Raw genomic sequence first — 16803 nt, forward strand, 5'->3', positions numbered from 1 at the left:
GAACCTGAAGCTCCAGCCCTACTCTACTGGCATGGGGTTGGTGCTGAACCTGAAGCTCCAGCCCTACTCTACTGGCAGGGGGTTGGTGATGGACTTGTAGCTCCAGACCCCCTCTACTGGCAGGGGGTTGGTGCTGGACCTGAAGCTGCAGCCCCTACTCTACTGGCAGGGGGTCAGTTCTGGACCTGTATCTCAAGCCCCCCACCCTTTACTGGCAGGGGGTTGGTGCTGGACCTGTAGCTCCAGCCCCACTCTTCTGGCAGGGGGTTGGTCCTGGACCTTTAGCTCCAGCCCCACTCTACTGGCATGGGGTTGGTGCTGGACCTGTAGCTGCAACCCCACCTATACTGGCAGGGGGTTGGTGCTGGACCTGTACCTCCAGCTGCCCCTCTACTGGCAGGGTTTTGGTGCGGGACCTGTAGCTCAAGCCCCACTCTTCTGGCAGGGGGTTGGTGCTGGACCTGTAGCTCAAGCCCCACTCTACTGGAAGGGGTTTGGTGTGGGACCTTTATCTCCAGTCCCCCCTCTACTGGCAGGGGGGGTTGGTGCTGGACCTGTACCTCCAGATACCCCTCTACTTGCATGAGGTTGGTGCTGGACAAGTAACTCCAGCCCTCTATTGGCAGGGGGTTGGTGCTGGACCTGAAGCTCCAGCCCCACCCCCCCTACTGGCAGGGGGTTGGTGCTGGACCTGAAGCTCCAGCCCCTCTCTACTGGCAGTGGGGGTTGGTGCTGGACCTGAAGCTCCAGCCCTAGTCTACTGGCAGGGGGTTGGTGATGGACCTGTAGCTCCAGACCCCCTCTACTGGCAGGGGGTTGGTGCTGGACCTGAAGCTGCAGCGCCCACTCTACTGGCAGGGGGTCAGTTCTGGACCTGTATCTCAAGCCCCCCACCCTTTACTGGCAGGGGGTTGGTGCTGGACCTGTAGCTCCAGCCCCCCCCCTCTACTGGCATTGGGTGGGTGCTGGACCTGTAGCTCCAGCCCCCCCCCACTCTACTGGCATTGGGTGGGTGCTGGACCTGTAGCTCCAGCCCCCCTCTACTGGCAGTGGGTTGGTGCTGGAACTGTAGCTCCAGCCCCCCTCTACTGGCAGAAGGTTGGTGCTGGACCTGTACCTCCAGCTGCCCCTCTACTGGCAGGGGTTGGTGCTGGACCTGTAGCCCCAGTCCCCCTCTACTGGCAGGGGATTAGTCCTGGACGTTGTGATGGTGTCCCCTACAGTTTCTCCCATATGCCAGGTTTAAGAGTCATATCAGCTTACCTGCAGGTTCTCTGACGCGCAGGGAATCTTTTGAGGTATGAGGCTTCCAGAATGGTTTCTAATTTGGGGAGAAATTTGCATTTGTAAATTTGCAGAGAAATGGTTAAGTCGTGCCATGGGTACAACAAAATGGCGCCGCCTGGCTTGCAAATCCACCATTTTGTGTACGACGCCCTCTGATTCGATGGCTGAGGTCACATGACTTCATTGACCAATCAGAGCCCGCCCCTGGGTCTGTGACGCCACCGAGAGATCTGGCCCGCCTGCAGAGCATCAGGCGCTCAGAGATACTCGGCGCTTCGTTGAGAGCGGACGTGCGCCGATTGAGCTCTCTAGTTTTGAGGTCTAGGAGCCTCTGTAAGTGGATATACATAGCCTGACGAGTATATAGTGACTAACAAGGACTGCAGAACTTCAGGGAAGTGTGAGGAAGCCTAATCCAGCGGTGAAAGGGCGCCGAGGACCGTGTGCTAATAGTTTTGGAGAAGTTGAGAGAGTTACGACGGCTGGAGGAGTGAGTGACTCGCTGTCGGTGGAACTCCAAAGCATTCAGAGCTGTTGTGACTGGATCACGCCTACTAGGAACTCAGAAGGGAGAAAGTGCATCCTGATCCTTGCGTGTGGTCTCGGTGAAGGAATGCTTGAGGGAACGATGCATGTAGTGACGAATGGATGAGCCAACGCTCAGGAACATCACTCAGGGAATGAGCACGGAGATGCCGAGGATCTTCACACCTATGGACTGGTGATGCTTCTGGAACACTGGGAACAACGCGAGGAACGGAGTACCCAGTGGGCGACTGGAGCCTAGGCGTCTGAGGACGGGATATGTTAAGGTAGATCATATTTCCCTCCCATATTTCCCTTGATTGTTAGGCAAGATAGGCCTATTATTATGCGTAGGCATTTATTAGAGTGCATATAAGTCATAGGAGTAGATTAGGCTGTGGGACAGCACATATATATTATTCTACTGAGTGGTGAAGACAGCGTGTGGCCAGCCCATGGAGGAGTGAGGAGTGAGGAGCGACGCTGACGGAGCCGCCCCAGTGAGGAGGGGCCAGTGATCCCTTTAATTCATCAGCTGATGCGAGCTGCTGGCGGCCACCAGAGGAGCCCTGCTGTCATCATTATTATTATTATTTCCATAAATTCATACATGTATCTCGTGTGTTGTAGTATACTTTGAGTAAACTTTTACTATTTTATCACTGCTTATGGTATAACCTCCATCTCATTTAGCTTTGTGGTTAATAACATGATTATACTGTACTGTTACTGGAATGACAGAGAGAGACCCTGTGTTGGCAACACGACATGAGATTTGAACACTGGAACTGGCATTCCCTAATGAGTGACCCTGAGATGGCAACATGACTGTACATTTGAATTCTAGTATTGGCAGCACACAGTAAGGTCCTAGGCAGCTGTAAATATATTATATTTAAACTAACGGCGTTGCTGGGATGCTGAGAGAATTACCCAGCTGGCGACCAGGAAGGAAGAAGTGGAAGTGAGGCTACGGCCGGAAGTCCAGCAAATTCTCTGCACGCCCAGGTGGGCAGGCCCGGTGGGGAAGTCACATACTGCAGGATTGAGTTTAGTAGTGTGGGCTGGGCCTTCTCCTCTCCTCCTTGGGTCCAAGGTCAAGTGGTGACCGGTCTTGAGGCACAACTAGGAGAGCTCCCTGGGGTGAAATGTGATACCCTAGTGGAGGGAGTGAAGTCCCACGGCGTGAGGTTATAGGATCAGTAGCACGATCCCCCGCTGTTTAACTGTAACCTCATGTAACACAAGGCCAAGGTGAGCGGCGTGTGACAACCTGTAGCTCCAGCCTCTATATACTGGCAGAGGGTTGGTGCTGGACCTGTAGCTCCAGCCCCCTTCTACTGGCAGGGGGTTGGTGCTGGACCTGTAGCTCCAGACCCCCCCCCCCTCTACTGGCAGTGGGGGTTGGTGTTGGACCTGTAGCTCCAGACCCCCCCTCTACTGGCAGGGGGTTGGTGCTGGACCTTCAGCCCCCTTCTACTGGCAGGGGGGTTGGTGCTGGACCTGTAGCTCCAGCCCCCTCTACTGGCAGAGGGTTGGTGCTGGACCTGTAGCTCCAGCCCCCTCTACTGGCAGGGGGGTTGGTGCTGGACCTGTAGCTCCAGCCCCCTCTACTGGCAGAGGGTTGGTGCTGGACCTGTAGCTCCAGCCCCCTCTACTGGCAGGGGGGTTGGTGCTGAACCTGTAGCTCCAGGCCCCCCCCCCTCTACTGGCAGGGGTTGGTGCTGGACCTGTAGCTCCAGCCCCCCCTCTATTGGCAGGGTGTTGATGCTGGACCTGTAGCTCTAGCCCCCCTTTACTGGCAGGGGGGTTGGTGCTGGACCTGTAGCTCCAGCCCCCCTCTACTGGCAGGGGGGATGGTGCTGGACCTGTAGCTCCAGGCCCCCTCTACTGGCAGGGGGTTGGTGCCGAACCTGTAGCTCCCGCCCCCCTCTACTGGCAGGGGGTTGGTGCTGAACCTGTAGCTCCAGCCCCCCTCTACTGGCAGGGGGTTGGTGCTGGACCTGTAGCTCCAGCCCCCTCTACTGGCAGGGGGTTGGTGCTGGCATTGTTTGGGAGTTTGTTGGCAGTTTCAAGGCTTCAGTCTCTTCGAACCCATCAGTGGTCTGTTTTGGTTCACTGTCTTCCTGGATGCTTTCCCGGTAGGTTGGTGGAGTGTCACCCGCTCTCTGTGCCTCTGTGAGGGGGGGCCAGGATCCCGGGTTCAATATAGGATCACAGGTTCAATCTTTATGCAGGACGGAAATGATTCACATGTTTCTTTTCACCTGTTTCCTCTGTTCACCTACCAGTAAATGTTTACCAGGAGTTAGGCAACTATTGTGTATTGTATGTTAAGGAAAGTCAGTTGTTGACCTTGGGGAACCCCCATAAACCTAAGAACAGGCTTCCTCTCCTCAAAACGCAACTCAATATCTTGTGATATGAACCACGAGAGAAAATAAAAAACTTACTGTTAATTGCTTCTGGGGGATCTCTCCAGTGATTTCCTGAACTTTATTCATGATGCTGGAGGCTGAGTCTACCAGGTGTACGGGGTCAGCTGTGGCACCTGTCTCTGTGGTCATCATCTCCAGGGTCTCCCTGATGGTCTCCTGCACCTGTCATTACCAACACAAACATTAATGGTGGAGGCTGAGTCTCCCAGGTGTATGGGGTCAGCTGTGGCACCTGTCTCTGTGGTCATCATCTCCAGGGCCTCCCTGATGGTCTCCTGCACCTGTCATTACCGACACAAACATTAATGGTGGAGGCTGAGTCTCCCAGGTGTACGGGGTCAGCTGTGGCACCTGTCTCTGTGGTCATCATCTCCAGGGCCTCCCTGATGGTCTCCTGCATCTGTCATTACTAACACAAACATTAATGGTGGAGGCTGAGTCTCCCAGGTGTACGGGGTCAGCTGTGGCACCTGTCTCTGTGGTCATCATCTCCAGGGCCTCCCTGATGGTCTCCTGCACCTGTCATTACCAACACAAACATTAATGGTGGAACCTGGACTATAATGAAGCATCAGGCGCTGAGTAAAGTAACTGGACTATAATGAAGCATCAGGCTCTGAGTAAAGTAACTGGACTATAATGAAGCATCAGGCTCTGAGTAAAGTAACTGGACTATAATGAAGCATCTGGCTCTGAGTAAAGTAACTGGACTATAATGAAGCATTAGGCTCTGAGTAAAGTAACTGGACTATAATGAAGCATCAGGCTCTGAGTAAAGTAACTGGACTATAATGAAGCATCATAATGAGTAAAGTAATTTGACAACATAAGTAATTTTGTTTCTCTACACTGACCACAGTGTAGAGAAACACCAAGATGACAGTTGACTTTATTAATAAAAATGTTTCAGGTGTTAGAGCAAAAAATTTCCTATATATAAAGTCTACTCTCATCTCGATGTGTCTCCATGTCAAAAGTGTTTATATAGAGGCAATACTACACTCAGTTGGGTGAGAACAATGTGACCTTCAGCAGCGTACCTTCACTGAGGTGTGGACAGTCTTGACATTTGGGAAGAGTTCCTGGCACTTCTGGAGCCAATCTTCTACCTTCATGCTGCACTCATCAGCTGTGCCTATGGTTGTGTAAACTTCCTGTGCTGTGTTGCCTGTGTCGAGGCTCCCCAACATGGCCTGCAGCTGAGTCTTCCCTTCCTCTCCTTGTGTTGTCATATCCACCACACTGGTATCCTCCAGTTCCAAGAGCTGCATTGCTGACTTGTTCTCCTCTACCAGAGCATAGAGTCTGTCCTGGAGCTGGAGGTGGCAAGTCTTCCAGTCCCCCAGCTGCCCCCGGTACTCCCCCAGCTGGGACAGTACCTCTTCACAGCTAGTAATGAGGCTGCTGATGATGCTCTTCTGCTCCTGCACCAGGGAATGTAACTTCTTTTTTACTGGTACAGTTTTCTTTTGTGTTAGCTGGATATCTTTCAGTTTCCTAACAAAAGCCTCCACAGCATAGCTAATTGGGAACTGAGTAGCAGCTGTGGCAGCGTGCTCGGCACGGCAGTTGGGGCAGGTCAGTTGACCATTCTCGATAGCATTGTCAATACACTGGGAGCAGAATGTGTGGCCGCACGGCAGTGTGCGAGGTCGTAGCTGATTGTCATCATAATCGTTATAACACACTGAACATTCCTCTGGCTTGTTATCCTGTGGAAAGAATATTTGGTTAAGCTAGATGTATTATTACAGTACAGTGTCACCTCGAAAAAAGAGTAATATTACAGTACAGGTACTTTATTTACTAATAGTAATTATATAATATTTACATACATTTTTTGTATTAGCTATTCTAGAGCAGAGTTAATATTACTAACAGATTAACATATCCACAGAAGGGCCAATATTTTTTATAAATATATCCCGGAGTATAGGATAATATTTTTAGGTAACATATTGCAGCAGTAGGGCCGCTTGTAAGCCGTACCCGAGATTACAGACTAACAAAACCCGTCCTTACTTTCTTACGAATATTGGAAGGAAATGTATGTATCGTATGTGATAATGGGGGAAAGATCAAGTATTCTTAGTTTAAGTTGGTCTTAGTCCCTCGAAAGGGAAGACAATGAAGGGAGCGCAAGTCCCTCAAGATGCTCACAAAGTAATGGCAGTACTTAAGTGAATTTTCATTGTGGGACATTCCCAGGTGAGGTATTTGGCTAGAACGTTTTGTGCCAGGGATACGGGGAACAAGTTAAGGGTTTGCTATTCGAGAGCAGGAGTTGGTGATTCATTCATTCATTGTTAACAACATGAATGATATTATGGCTGGAAATGGGAACAAACCCATTATTTGTATCAGTGCCGGTGAAAATGTTGTAGAACGAGTTAGGAATGAGACACTGATACAGTGGTCTAAGACAGCCATAGAATTAGTTGGGAGCAAGGGAAGAATCCCAGTCATATGTGGCAGTCTTCCAAGAAAGGGAGTTGGAAATGAATAGTTGATGAGAGCACTTGGTGTCAATTGCCAACTGGACAAATATTGCAAATTAAATGCAATATCATTCATAGACAACTGGGAACACTTCAATGGAAGAAATGACATGTATGCTCGCGATGAAGTACATCTATCTAGGGCTGGGGTGGTTGCTGTTGCCAACTCATTAGAACCTGTGGTTGGAGGGATTTGTTTGGGTTTAAACTGTAACTGGATAGTGGCATAGAAATTGATATGGAGAAAGGAGGTAATAAAAGTGTTAGTGGGGGAAGCAAATTGGCAAAAATGAACAGAGAAAGAGAAACGCCTCAAAATAACAATACACTTAAGGTATATTACACTAATAGTAGGAGTCTAAGAAACAAAATACACAATTTAAATGCTCATCTGCACACAAAAAAATTCTATTATTGCACTTACCGAAACATTGATGAAAGTAGAAAATAGAGAACTATTAGCTGCATATCAAATAAACGTATTTAAACTATTTTACACAGATAGATATATTAGACGAGGAAGGGGGAGTAGCCATATATGTTGGGGAAAATTTGAATTGTATTCTCAAAGAGGGAATCAAAACTGAGCTACACACAGAAACTATTTGGTTTGAATTAAAGTAAAAAGCTAACAATCTTATAATAGGAGTTATATAAAATCCACCAAACTTAGACAGGATGGAAGCAAAGCATCTATGGGGTGAAATATCTAGAGCATCTAGGTCAAGCAGTATTTGTGTCATGAGTGACTTTAATTTTAGTGGAATAAACTGGATTAACAGAACTGGGGAATAATGAAGCAGAAGATTTTCTAAAATTAATTGATGATTGCTTTCTTAATCATCACATTAAGGAACCAACATGGGAAAATAATATTTTAAACTTAGTGTTAACAGGGAAACACAAATTAATGAAATTGAAATAGGGAGTGAGCTAGGGAACAGAGATCATAAAGAAATCAGATTTAGCATAGAATGGAATAGATTTATATGAGAAAATTCTGTTAAGGTGCCAGATTTAAGCTGATTTTAATGGTCAACGAATTTTTTTGGGTGAAATGGAGTGAAAAGTCCTGGGCATGGGGGGGTGGGCTGGTCTTGGTGCGAGACGAGAACCCAGCAATTGGTGATGTAAAGAGGGATTTCAATGTGTATTCAAAATTTAACTTATCTAAAAAAATTCTAAACAAAGCACAGGAACGTAGTATGCCATACAAGTCTCCGTGGTGTAGTGGTAAGACACTCGCCTGGCGTTCCGCGAGCGCTATGTCATGGGTTCGTATCCTGGCCGGGGAGGATTTACTGGGCGCAATTCCTTAACTGTAGTCTCTGTTTAACGCAACAGTAAAATGTGTACTTGGATGAAAAAACGATTCTTCGCGGCAGGGGATCGTATTCCAGGGACCATAGGATTAAGGACTTGCCCGAAACGCTATGCATACTAGTGGCTGTACAAGAATGTAACAACTTTTGTATATATCTCAAAAAAAAAAAAAAAAAAAAAAAAAAAATGAATAGATCCAATTCTAATGACCCGAAATGGATAACAAAGGATCTGAAGAACCTTATATGTAGAAAGAGAGCTTGGTACAAAAGGATTAGAAATGGGGAATTCAGTTTAGAACAAGAATTCATCCAACTGGTTAGAAATGTTAAAAAACCAGCCTTGCATGTAATGAAACCCCATTTTCTGAGTGAGTCCCTTCGACTCCCCAGAGCTATCGAGGCTGATAATGACATCCCTAACCTTTGGCATCACTCAGTGTGGATGGAGTTCTAGGCCTACCGGGGACCACAAGCCCTCTCAGAGAGGCACGAGGAGCAATGGCCTATAGAAATGCACATGTGATTTGGAGCATTCTATATCTGCCATCGACAGGGATAGGCACCCTGAAAGGTAAGCGTCTCAAAACAAACCCCTATTCTGGTTAAAACAACAAAAATAGCCAAACAAGTGGACAGAACTCCCCAAATGAAAACGAGCAATCAAGCATGATGTCAAACGAGCTGTGCAGCATGTCTGCGCAGCTCCACCCTACCCGGGAGGTGGGGGGTGGAGCTGTCCAACTTAGGCTGGCTGTCAAAACATGTGAAAAAACGCCAACCAAGGGGAGGGAGGGTTTGGCGGGGAGCCTCCGGGGGTTAACCCAGAAAATGGCGTTTCATTACATTCAACGTTGGTTTTCTGGAGGAAACCGCTTCGGCTCCCTGGAACTACTTAACCAAAGACAAAAACTAGAGGAACTTACCCGGGAGTCGATCAATACTCACATCTCAACACGAAATCGAGACAATAGGCTGCAACCACCGACCCAAAGCGACACAGGCCCGACTAGGCCCAGGAACATTCATGAGGTAGCATGCAGCCAGGACCCTGTTTGACCGCCAAAAAACCCATGCCCGATTGTCAGCCCAAGAAATGTTACCGAAGATGGCAGCAAGACAAGCAAACTTACGAACGTCATGGGCACGGAGATAGACCACAAGCTAGGTGGACCGAATAACCCTGCGGAAAACCTGAGAGACCCAAACCCGGGAACAGGGAAGAATGGAAACCGGAGCAATTCAAAGCGCGTCCCCGGCCACTGAGGCTGTGGCATGCAAATAACGGCAGAGCTCTGCAACCGGACGCAACACATGATGAACCCCGGCCTGACCAAAGTTAATTGATGATCTCTGTCAGAAAAGAAGACTGCTGCAAGCAAACAACCTAACACAAAGGACCAAAGGAGTAGAAACCCCTGCGCCGGAGGAGAGCATGAAGCTCCCCCGACCCGACCCCCAGAGGCCAATGCTAATAAGAAAAGAGCCTCGGAAAAACAATCCAGAACTGAAGGGGTCACAAGAAACTGAGAAGAGAGGAGAAAGCCCCAAATCGAAGGAGCAGGACGGCTCAAGCGGCACATGAACAAGCTGGAGGTGAACCACGCCAGAGACAGCTCGCGAATTGGTGCAGAAGGAACACCAAAACCAAAGCAAACCGGAGCAGCTCCACCAGTGCCGCACAAGACAACGTGACAGTATGTGGTAAGATGACAGCCCTAAACCTCCACAAAAGAAGGATAAGACTACACCAAAAAAAACGCAGCCTACCTATGAAGGGACAAAAAGAAAAGGGAAGGACCACCAAAAAAAAACATATCGCTGCCGAGACGAAGCACACAGGTGGGACACCATCAACAAAGCCACCTGAACACCAACAGATGGTGAGAGACTCGAGACAGAAGTACCAGACTGGAAGACTCGAGGCGGAAACCGAACCAGTCCCATCACAGATTGGACCGAGCATGGGAAGAGGCGGAGCTGCAGGAAAACCCCGGATGCGAACACTGAGCAAGCAGCGCCGGAAATCAAGGCAAGCAAGGAACCAGATGGAACGTCTGCCATATAGAAAATTCCCCAATACTAGCGAGCTCCTCAGGAGATCGGAGACGCCATGGTCCCATCGCGAAACTCGTGAGAAGTGTCATCTTGAGATGAGGAACGTGTCAACTGGTGGGTTAAGCCAGGAAACCAGGAACTCAACCCGGCGAGCCGGGAAAGAACCAACTCGGGTGAGCAGACATGCCCCTTCCAGGGGAAAACCCTCCAGGATCCCTGAAGGACCAACAAGTTCGACAACGGATAACAACATGAAGCCGCTAGCAGAAAAACACCGAACCACAGACGCTGCAAACAGCAAGAACTAAATTGCGACGAAAACCTAAGAGTCAGGGCCCAGGTCGAGGTCAACGAGAAAGTAAGCACCACGACCCGAAATGCAAGACGCGATGCAAAAAATAGGGACACCAAATCCTGCAGGAGCAATGCAACCAGCCCCGGTAAGGCAGAACGACGCACGCAAACAAAAACATGCCGTCCAGAAAGAAACACAAAGAAAAGGCCAGAGCCAGGGCCGTAAACCTAGCACCTCCTGACCCAACGAAAAGACACTGTAGGGGCAGGAGAGGACAAACGGAATCTACATCCACCTGCATACAGGGCAACCCAGAAGCTGGTAATGACATACAAGGAGAAGATGAAAGAACACAGGATCATATCTGAGCACGCGAACTGTGCAAAATCAGGGAACTGAACATGGACATAGTCCAACCTAGCACAAGCATTAGTATAGCCAATATGCACATACTAAAAAACACAATATGTAGTATAGAGATAGGAAATGACCTTAAAGACAGTCCAAGAACCAACAGCTAGGGACAAGAGAGTAGAAGCAATATGAGGCACAAAGAAATCTGAGGGAGCAAATGGGAATGTTATGAACTGGACCTACTACTACACACACACACACACACACACAGAATCCAATGGATATGGAAGGGCTCACCCAGGAACTGCACGACGGTCAATGAACGAGTGTCCAGAGAGCATGGTGGGAGTCACAGAAGGAGCGGCCAGAGGCAAGAAAAGACCCAGGCACTGAAAGACTAAAGAAAGAACTCAAAAGACGGAACTGTGCCCCCACCGTGTAATGAATAACAATACAGATTGACATAGAAAGGACACGGTAAGAAGCACGCAATGGCCCATACAAAATGCCACAAACAATACCCAACACTCCGTGAACCGCGAACCAGCACCTGGCCAAAAGTGTTGCCAGATCGTATAAGCTCACCTGTAGAGCGTATGCACTATCGTGTCATGACACAGCATAGCCTTATAATATTCCAAGAGCATCGCTAGTGGAATACAGCCAGAGATGCATGTGCAGGAGGAGAAGACGAGGAGTAGAGGTGGATGCGGAGTCATACACCCGTATGCAGAGAAAAGAACTAGGTGTCCTCCCCATATACATATTCTAGAAATCCCCCAGTATCTATTGGGCTCTGACTGGAGAGATAAGAGGAGTGAGAGCGGCGAAGTACCCGAGAGAAAAGGACGCGGAACACCAACACTTGTGTACACTGTCCATAAACAAAACAAACACCCGCGGCGCATACGCAGGACACATGAGGTCTGAACCGCACGGTTTCCTGGCTACCCACCTGGTGGGGGAGGGTGCCAACTAAGTGTATTTAACGATTATTATCAACGCCGAGACAGAGCATGGAGAGAAGATGTAAGTATAAATAATTAGATATAGTATCAAAAACCAAGAAGGAGCACTGAAGAGGACCAACGAGTCCTATAAAGAACTGGAGATAAGCCTCACCGGAAGCTGCCAGACGTTCCAGTAATATGGGAAGTATCGAAGACCTCCCAAACCTTTGAGATCCAAGAGAAGCAAACAAAATCATGAAGTCTTATATGGGCCTAGCAATATCCGAGACCAATGGTCATGCAGGATCCTGATACGAGGAGAACAAGACTGTGACATGATGGAGAATACATGTCCAAGTTAAGAAGGGTGAGAAAGTGGCGAAAAGTACCCACCGGCAGGATGGAACCGACTGACCCGAAGGGACATGGAACCGAACCCGGGGAGGGGTCGACGCCCAAAAAACTCGTAAGCAGAGGAGGAAAAGGAAAACCCTACTCCCCGTAACGGCAAGCCCTGCTCAGAGGGTTGGAAAACCCCCGGCAGGGTCCAATGGGGCCCAAAACTCCCAAGGCAACTCCTCCCCAACCCTAGGAATCTTCACATCAGGCCCCGGGAGCGAGTCATCCACCAAAGCCCCTTCCTCACAAGAAAATGCCGGAAAAACAGGATGAGAGGGGGCCCATTGGTCAGACCCCGGTACTACAGCTGGAGGAACCGACTCGAATGCATCCATCGACTCCCTGGAAGGGGCAACCCCTGACACTGCCCGAGTAGCAGAAACCTCTAAACCCTGCCCCAACTACGAAGCCCTCAGATGCTTCGGAGCAGGAAGCAAGGGGGGGGGGGGGGCAGAATGAACCACAGCAGGGGCTGAACGAGGGGGTGCGGACTGAATCAAGGTCGAAGCGACCAACAACCCTAAGTCTGGGTCACTATAAGTAAAACAGGGCAACCTTGGGGGCATCCGGGGAAGCAACTAACGAAGCATGCAACACCTCACCCCTCTGTGCCCGAAAAAAATCATCATCAGAGTGGGTGAATTGAGTCACAAACAAGCAACAGTGCTTGCAGGACTCAGGGTCGAAGGTGTCACTAACCCAACAGGCAGCATGACGGTGGCAAACACAATGAGCGTTGCCCTGAGACAAGGGGACAGAGCAACCCTCAAACGCGCACAAAGTGAGAGGAGACCTAGGGTCGCATCCATCAGACCCTTGTGCACCTCCTCGGGGATTCCCGGGGCCCTTAGACTCGTATCGCTAAGGGTAAGCCCAGGCGGGGTACTGCTAACTGGCACCTAACAAGTCTACCAAACAAACTACCAAAGCTGAACAACCGGGACGTATCCACGCACGGGGGCGAAGCAGGGGGTATCACCAGACACAAGAGGTCAACACCCTAACTAACAGGGGCAAGGGACACAAAGGCAGACCCCCCTACCAGGCTAAAACAAAAAAAGAAAACCCTGCAAAAGGATAACATACCCAAGAGGAACAGAGCCGGCTGCTGTAATAGGTGAAAATTAGCTGCGCAGTACCCCGCGCCCCACCAGTGCAAAAAACTACCACTTGCCCCAAGGTAGGCCGGTCGGCCGAGCGGACAGCATGCTGCACTTGTGATCCTGTGGTCCTGGGTTCGATCCCAGGCGCCGGCGAGAAACAATGGGCAGAGTTTCTTTCACCCTATGCCCCTGTTTCCTAGCAGTAAAATAGGTACGTGGGTGTTAGTCAGCTATCACGGGCTGCTTCCTGGGGGTGGAGGCCTGGTCGAGGACCGGGCCGCGGGGACACTAAAAAGCCCCGAAATCATCTCAAGATAACCTCAAGATAAGGTAAACAAGGGAGGAAAACCCTCAACACTCGGGGTGGTCAATTACGAAGCAGCAAAAGACCATAGAGGTAGACCCTAATGTGACTTGTAACCCCAAACCCCAAGGGCAGTACTTAGAGGGCACTCAAGGAAGGTAACCCTAAGCACATGCAGCCCGAGTACCTGTGAATACCTCCCAGCTCACAATCCACAGTAAGAGCAGTACTGAACACCAAGCACAGCACCACAAGAGAATCCAGAGCTGGAGCCACCCGACCGTGCCACTATCACATCATCCTAAGAACTAGTGGTTGGATCTCCAGCGTGGTGGGTCTGGAGAACCCCCTTCCCCCTCTTGGGAAGGGTGCAGCTGTGCAGACAAGCATCGCGGCTCGTGTGACGTCATCCTTGATTGCTCGTTTTCATTTGGGGAGTTCTGTCCACTCGTTTGGCTATTTTTTTGTTTTAACCAGAATCGGTTTTTTTTTTTTAGGTTCTTACCTTTCTTGGTGCCTGTCCTGGTCAATGGTTATCCATATCAGCCTGGATAGCTCCGGGGAGCCGAAGGGGCTGCCCCCCCCCCCCCAGAACCCCAGAAAAGAGATAAGGAAGGCAAAAAAAACTATGAAATTCGCATAGCAGGGCAAGCAAAGATATATCCTAAAGGTTTTTTCAGTTATATTGAACAAAGATTAGGGTAAGGATAGGTCCATTAAAAACTGAGACAGGTCAGATAACTGATAATGACAAAGAGATGTGTAGTAATTGTAATAAATATTTTATCTCTGTATTTACTAAAGAAGAACTGAGCATTATGCCTTCAGCCAAACAAGTCTATGTGGGTGGGGAAGAGGACAGGATGACTAGTTTAGCAGTTACCAGGGAGGATGTTATTAAACAAATAGTGAAACTTAAGCCAAACAAATCCCCAGGGCTGGACGAAGTGTTTGCCAGGGTGCTTATGGAATGCAAAAAGGAGCTTTGCAAGCCATTGTCTATCATATTTAATAAATCATTAGTCAGGCAGAGTACCAGAGTCGTGGAGGGTTGCTAATGTGGTACCAATTTTCAAGAAAGGAGATAAATCACTTGCGTCAAACTATCAGCCAATTAGCCTAACGTGTATTGTGGAAAAGTTACTTGAATCGATAATTGCAAATACTATTCGTCTTCATCTTGAAAAACATAAATTAATAAATGATTCATATCGTAGTTTCACAAATGGCCGTATATGTTTAACAAATTTGCTATCTTTTATTCCGGCATAGTGGAGGCAGTTGATAGTGTTTATAATGTTGTGTACCTTGACTTTAGCAAAGCTTTTAATACAGTGCCTCATGAAAGACTGATTAAAAAAAATAGAGGCTCATGGTATTAGGGGTGCTATATTAAGTTGGATTAGGTCATGGCTATACCAAAAGAAACAGAGAGTTAGTATAAATGGAGTTAAGTCAGAGTGGGAAAATGTTGTAAGTGGAGTGCCTCAAGGCTCTGTCCTGGGACCTCTGTTATTCATAACGTATATAAATGATTTAGATTTAGGTTTGAGCAGCAATATTTGCAAATTTGCCGATGACATAAAAATCAGAAGGGGAAATAAACATGGAAAAAGACTTGCTATCACTTCAAGATGATCTAAATAGGGTTTTAAAATGGTCAAACGATGGCAGATGCAGTTTAATCCGCACAATACATACAGTACATATACGATGGGAGTAACTGTAATGAAATCGCGCCATACATACATATGCAGTTTCTGTTCAATATGCAACCCCTGTTCTTAAGTGCAAACCCTGTTCTGAAACTCTTCTTGGACAGATGTAATAGAACACAGAATCACCACACCAGAAATAAATATATCTTTGATATTCCCAGAGTCAAACTTAATCTATGTAAACACGCTATGCAAATAAAGGGACCTGGTCTATGGAACTCACTCCCTAACGAATTGAAAAGCTGACAAACTTTTGCCTTATTCAAAAATAAAACCAAAAAGTACCCTAATTTCATCTTCATAGTTTCCTACCTCGTGCTTTGAAACTCACACTGTATCTAGTGCTACCCAATTCCCCAAAATATATACCTATGTTATGCAACTTTCCCCGAAACGCTATGTGTATTAGTGGCTTTAGGTATTTGTATATACTAGCTCTATCTATAAATAATCAGATTGTTTGTAACTCTGCATCTATGTATGTACTTTTCCTAAATAAAATATTTTTATTATTATTATTATTATTATTATTATTATTATTATTATTATTGTAATCATTGCTGTTCTGTTATCTTATATGATGTTATACTGATAGTTTGCTACATTATGTCTTGCAACAATCGTCAAACTATGCTAAAATATACCTGTGGATAAACTTTAAACTTACGTTAATGTTCCTACTTTTTTTCTGTCAAATGTCTTATAAAATGTATTTTTTATACATTCTTACAATGCATTTTTATACCTTCTTACAGTATAGTTTTATACTTTCTTGCAATGTACCTGTAAACATTTTTTTTTAATGTTGCTAGAAATTACATTCTTAAAATTATATGTTAGACTAAGGATCTGCCCAAAATGTTATGCGTGCTAGTGGCTTTACAAAAATGTAAAACTTCAAATCTCTGTACTCTCATAAACCCAATGTACCTTCTTGTATATAAATAAATATTCGATTGCGGGGTCTAGCGCACGATTTTAAAGGTCCCGCGAGGGATTGGGGCGGCTATAGTTACGCCGACCTCGAATGTAAACAGACGCCATCTTGGAAAAAATCCAACGTAGGCTGCCATTGTCTGCAGGCCTCAGTTACCTGACAAGAGACAATGGCGAGCACATCACTTTCCACCGACCTACTCTGCTCAGCGTAGCGTTCATCACGACCTTTGATTGAGGATGAAATTAATCAGAATTTGTTCCTGGATGGTGATGAACCTGATACTGACGACTCTGACACAGGACTACACACAGCTCTCAGATGTGGATACGACAGATGATGAGAGTGAACATGCTGGTGCCACTAAGGTTAGGCCTAGTCTGTCACCAATGCCTCCTCACCCACACTCAACATCATTTTGCACCAAACCACATAGTTCATGTGTTGCTTTGCCAGATTATGTTTTGGTCAACGAGTCGAGGAAAGTGAATGATTTTCAAGTTTTAGTGATTTAGAATCAGAAAACAGTTTAGTTGCTACTAGTGGCAGTGGAGTGTGTGATGTTGCCAAGTGACATTTTGTTGCATTAGCAGCATCTGGCCCAGCCACGCGCCA

The 16803-nt window shown here is 47.6% G+C and overlaps 1 protein-coding gene across 2 annotated transcripts in view; it reads right to left on the reverse strand.

Moving 5' to 3' along the window:
- LOC123748947 (tripartite motif-containing protein 59-like) overlaps positions 1–16803 on the reverse strand; it is a 112639-nt gene that overhangs the window by 57581 nt on the left and 38255 nt on the right. For both annotated transcript variants that reach the window (XM_069311030.1, XM_069311031.1), the window contains exons 3-4: positions 5291–5962; positions 4266–4412 (exon numbers count right to left, since the gene is read on the reverse strand). In XM_069311030.1, coding sequence (XP_069167131.1) covers positions 4266–4412; positions 5291–5962 — 819 coding nt within the window. The remainder of the gene's footprint in view (positions 1–4265; positions 4413–5290; positions 5963–16803) is intronic.

Source organism: Procambarus clarkii, chromosome 69 (genome assembly GCF_040958095.1).
Source record: "Procambarus clarkii isolate CNS0578487 chromosome 69, FALCON_Pclarkii_2.0, whole genome shotgun sequence".
NCBI lineage: Eukaryota > Metazoa > Arthropoda > Malacostraca > Decapoda > Cambaridae > Procambarus > Procambarus clarkii.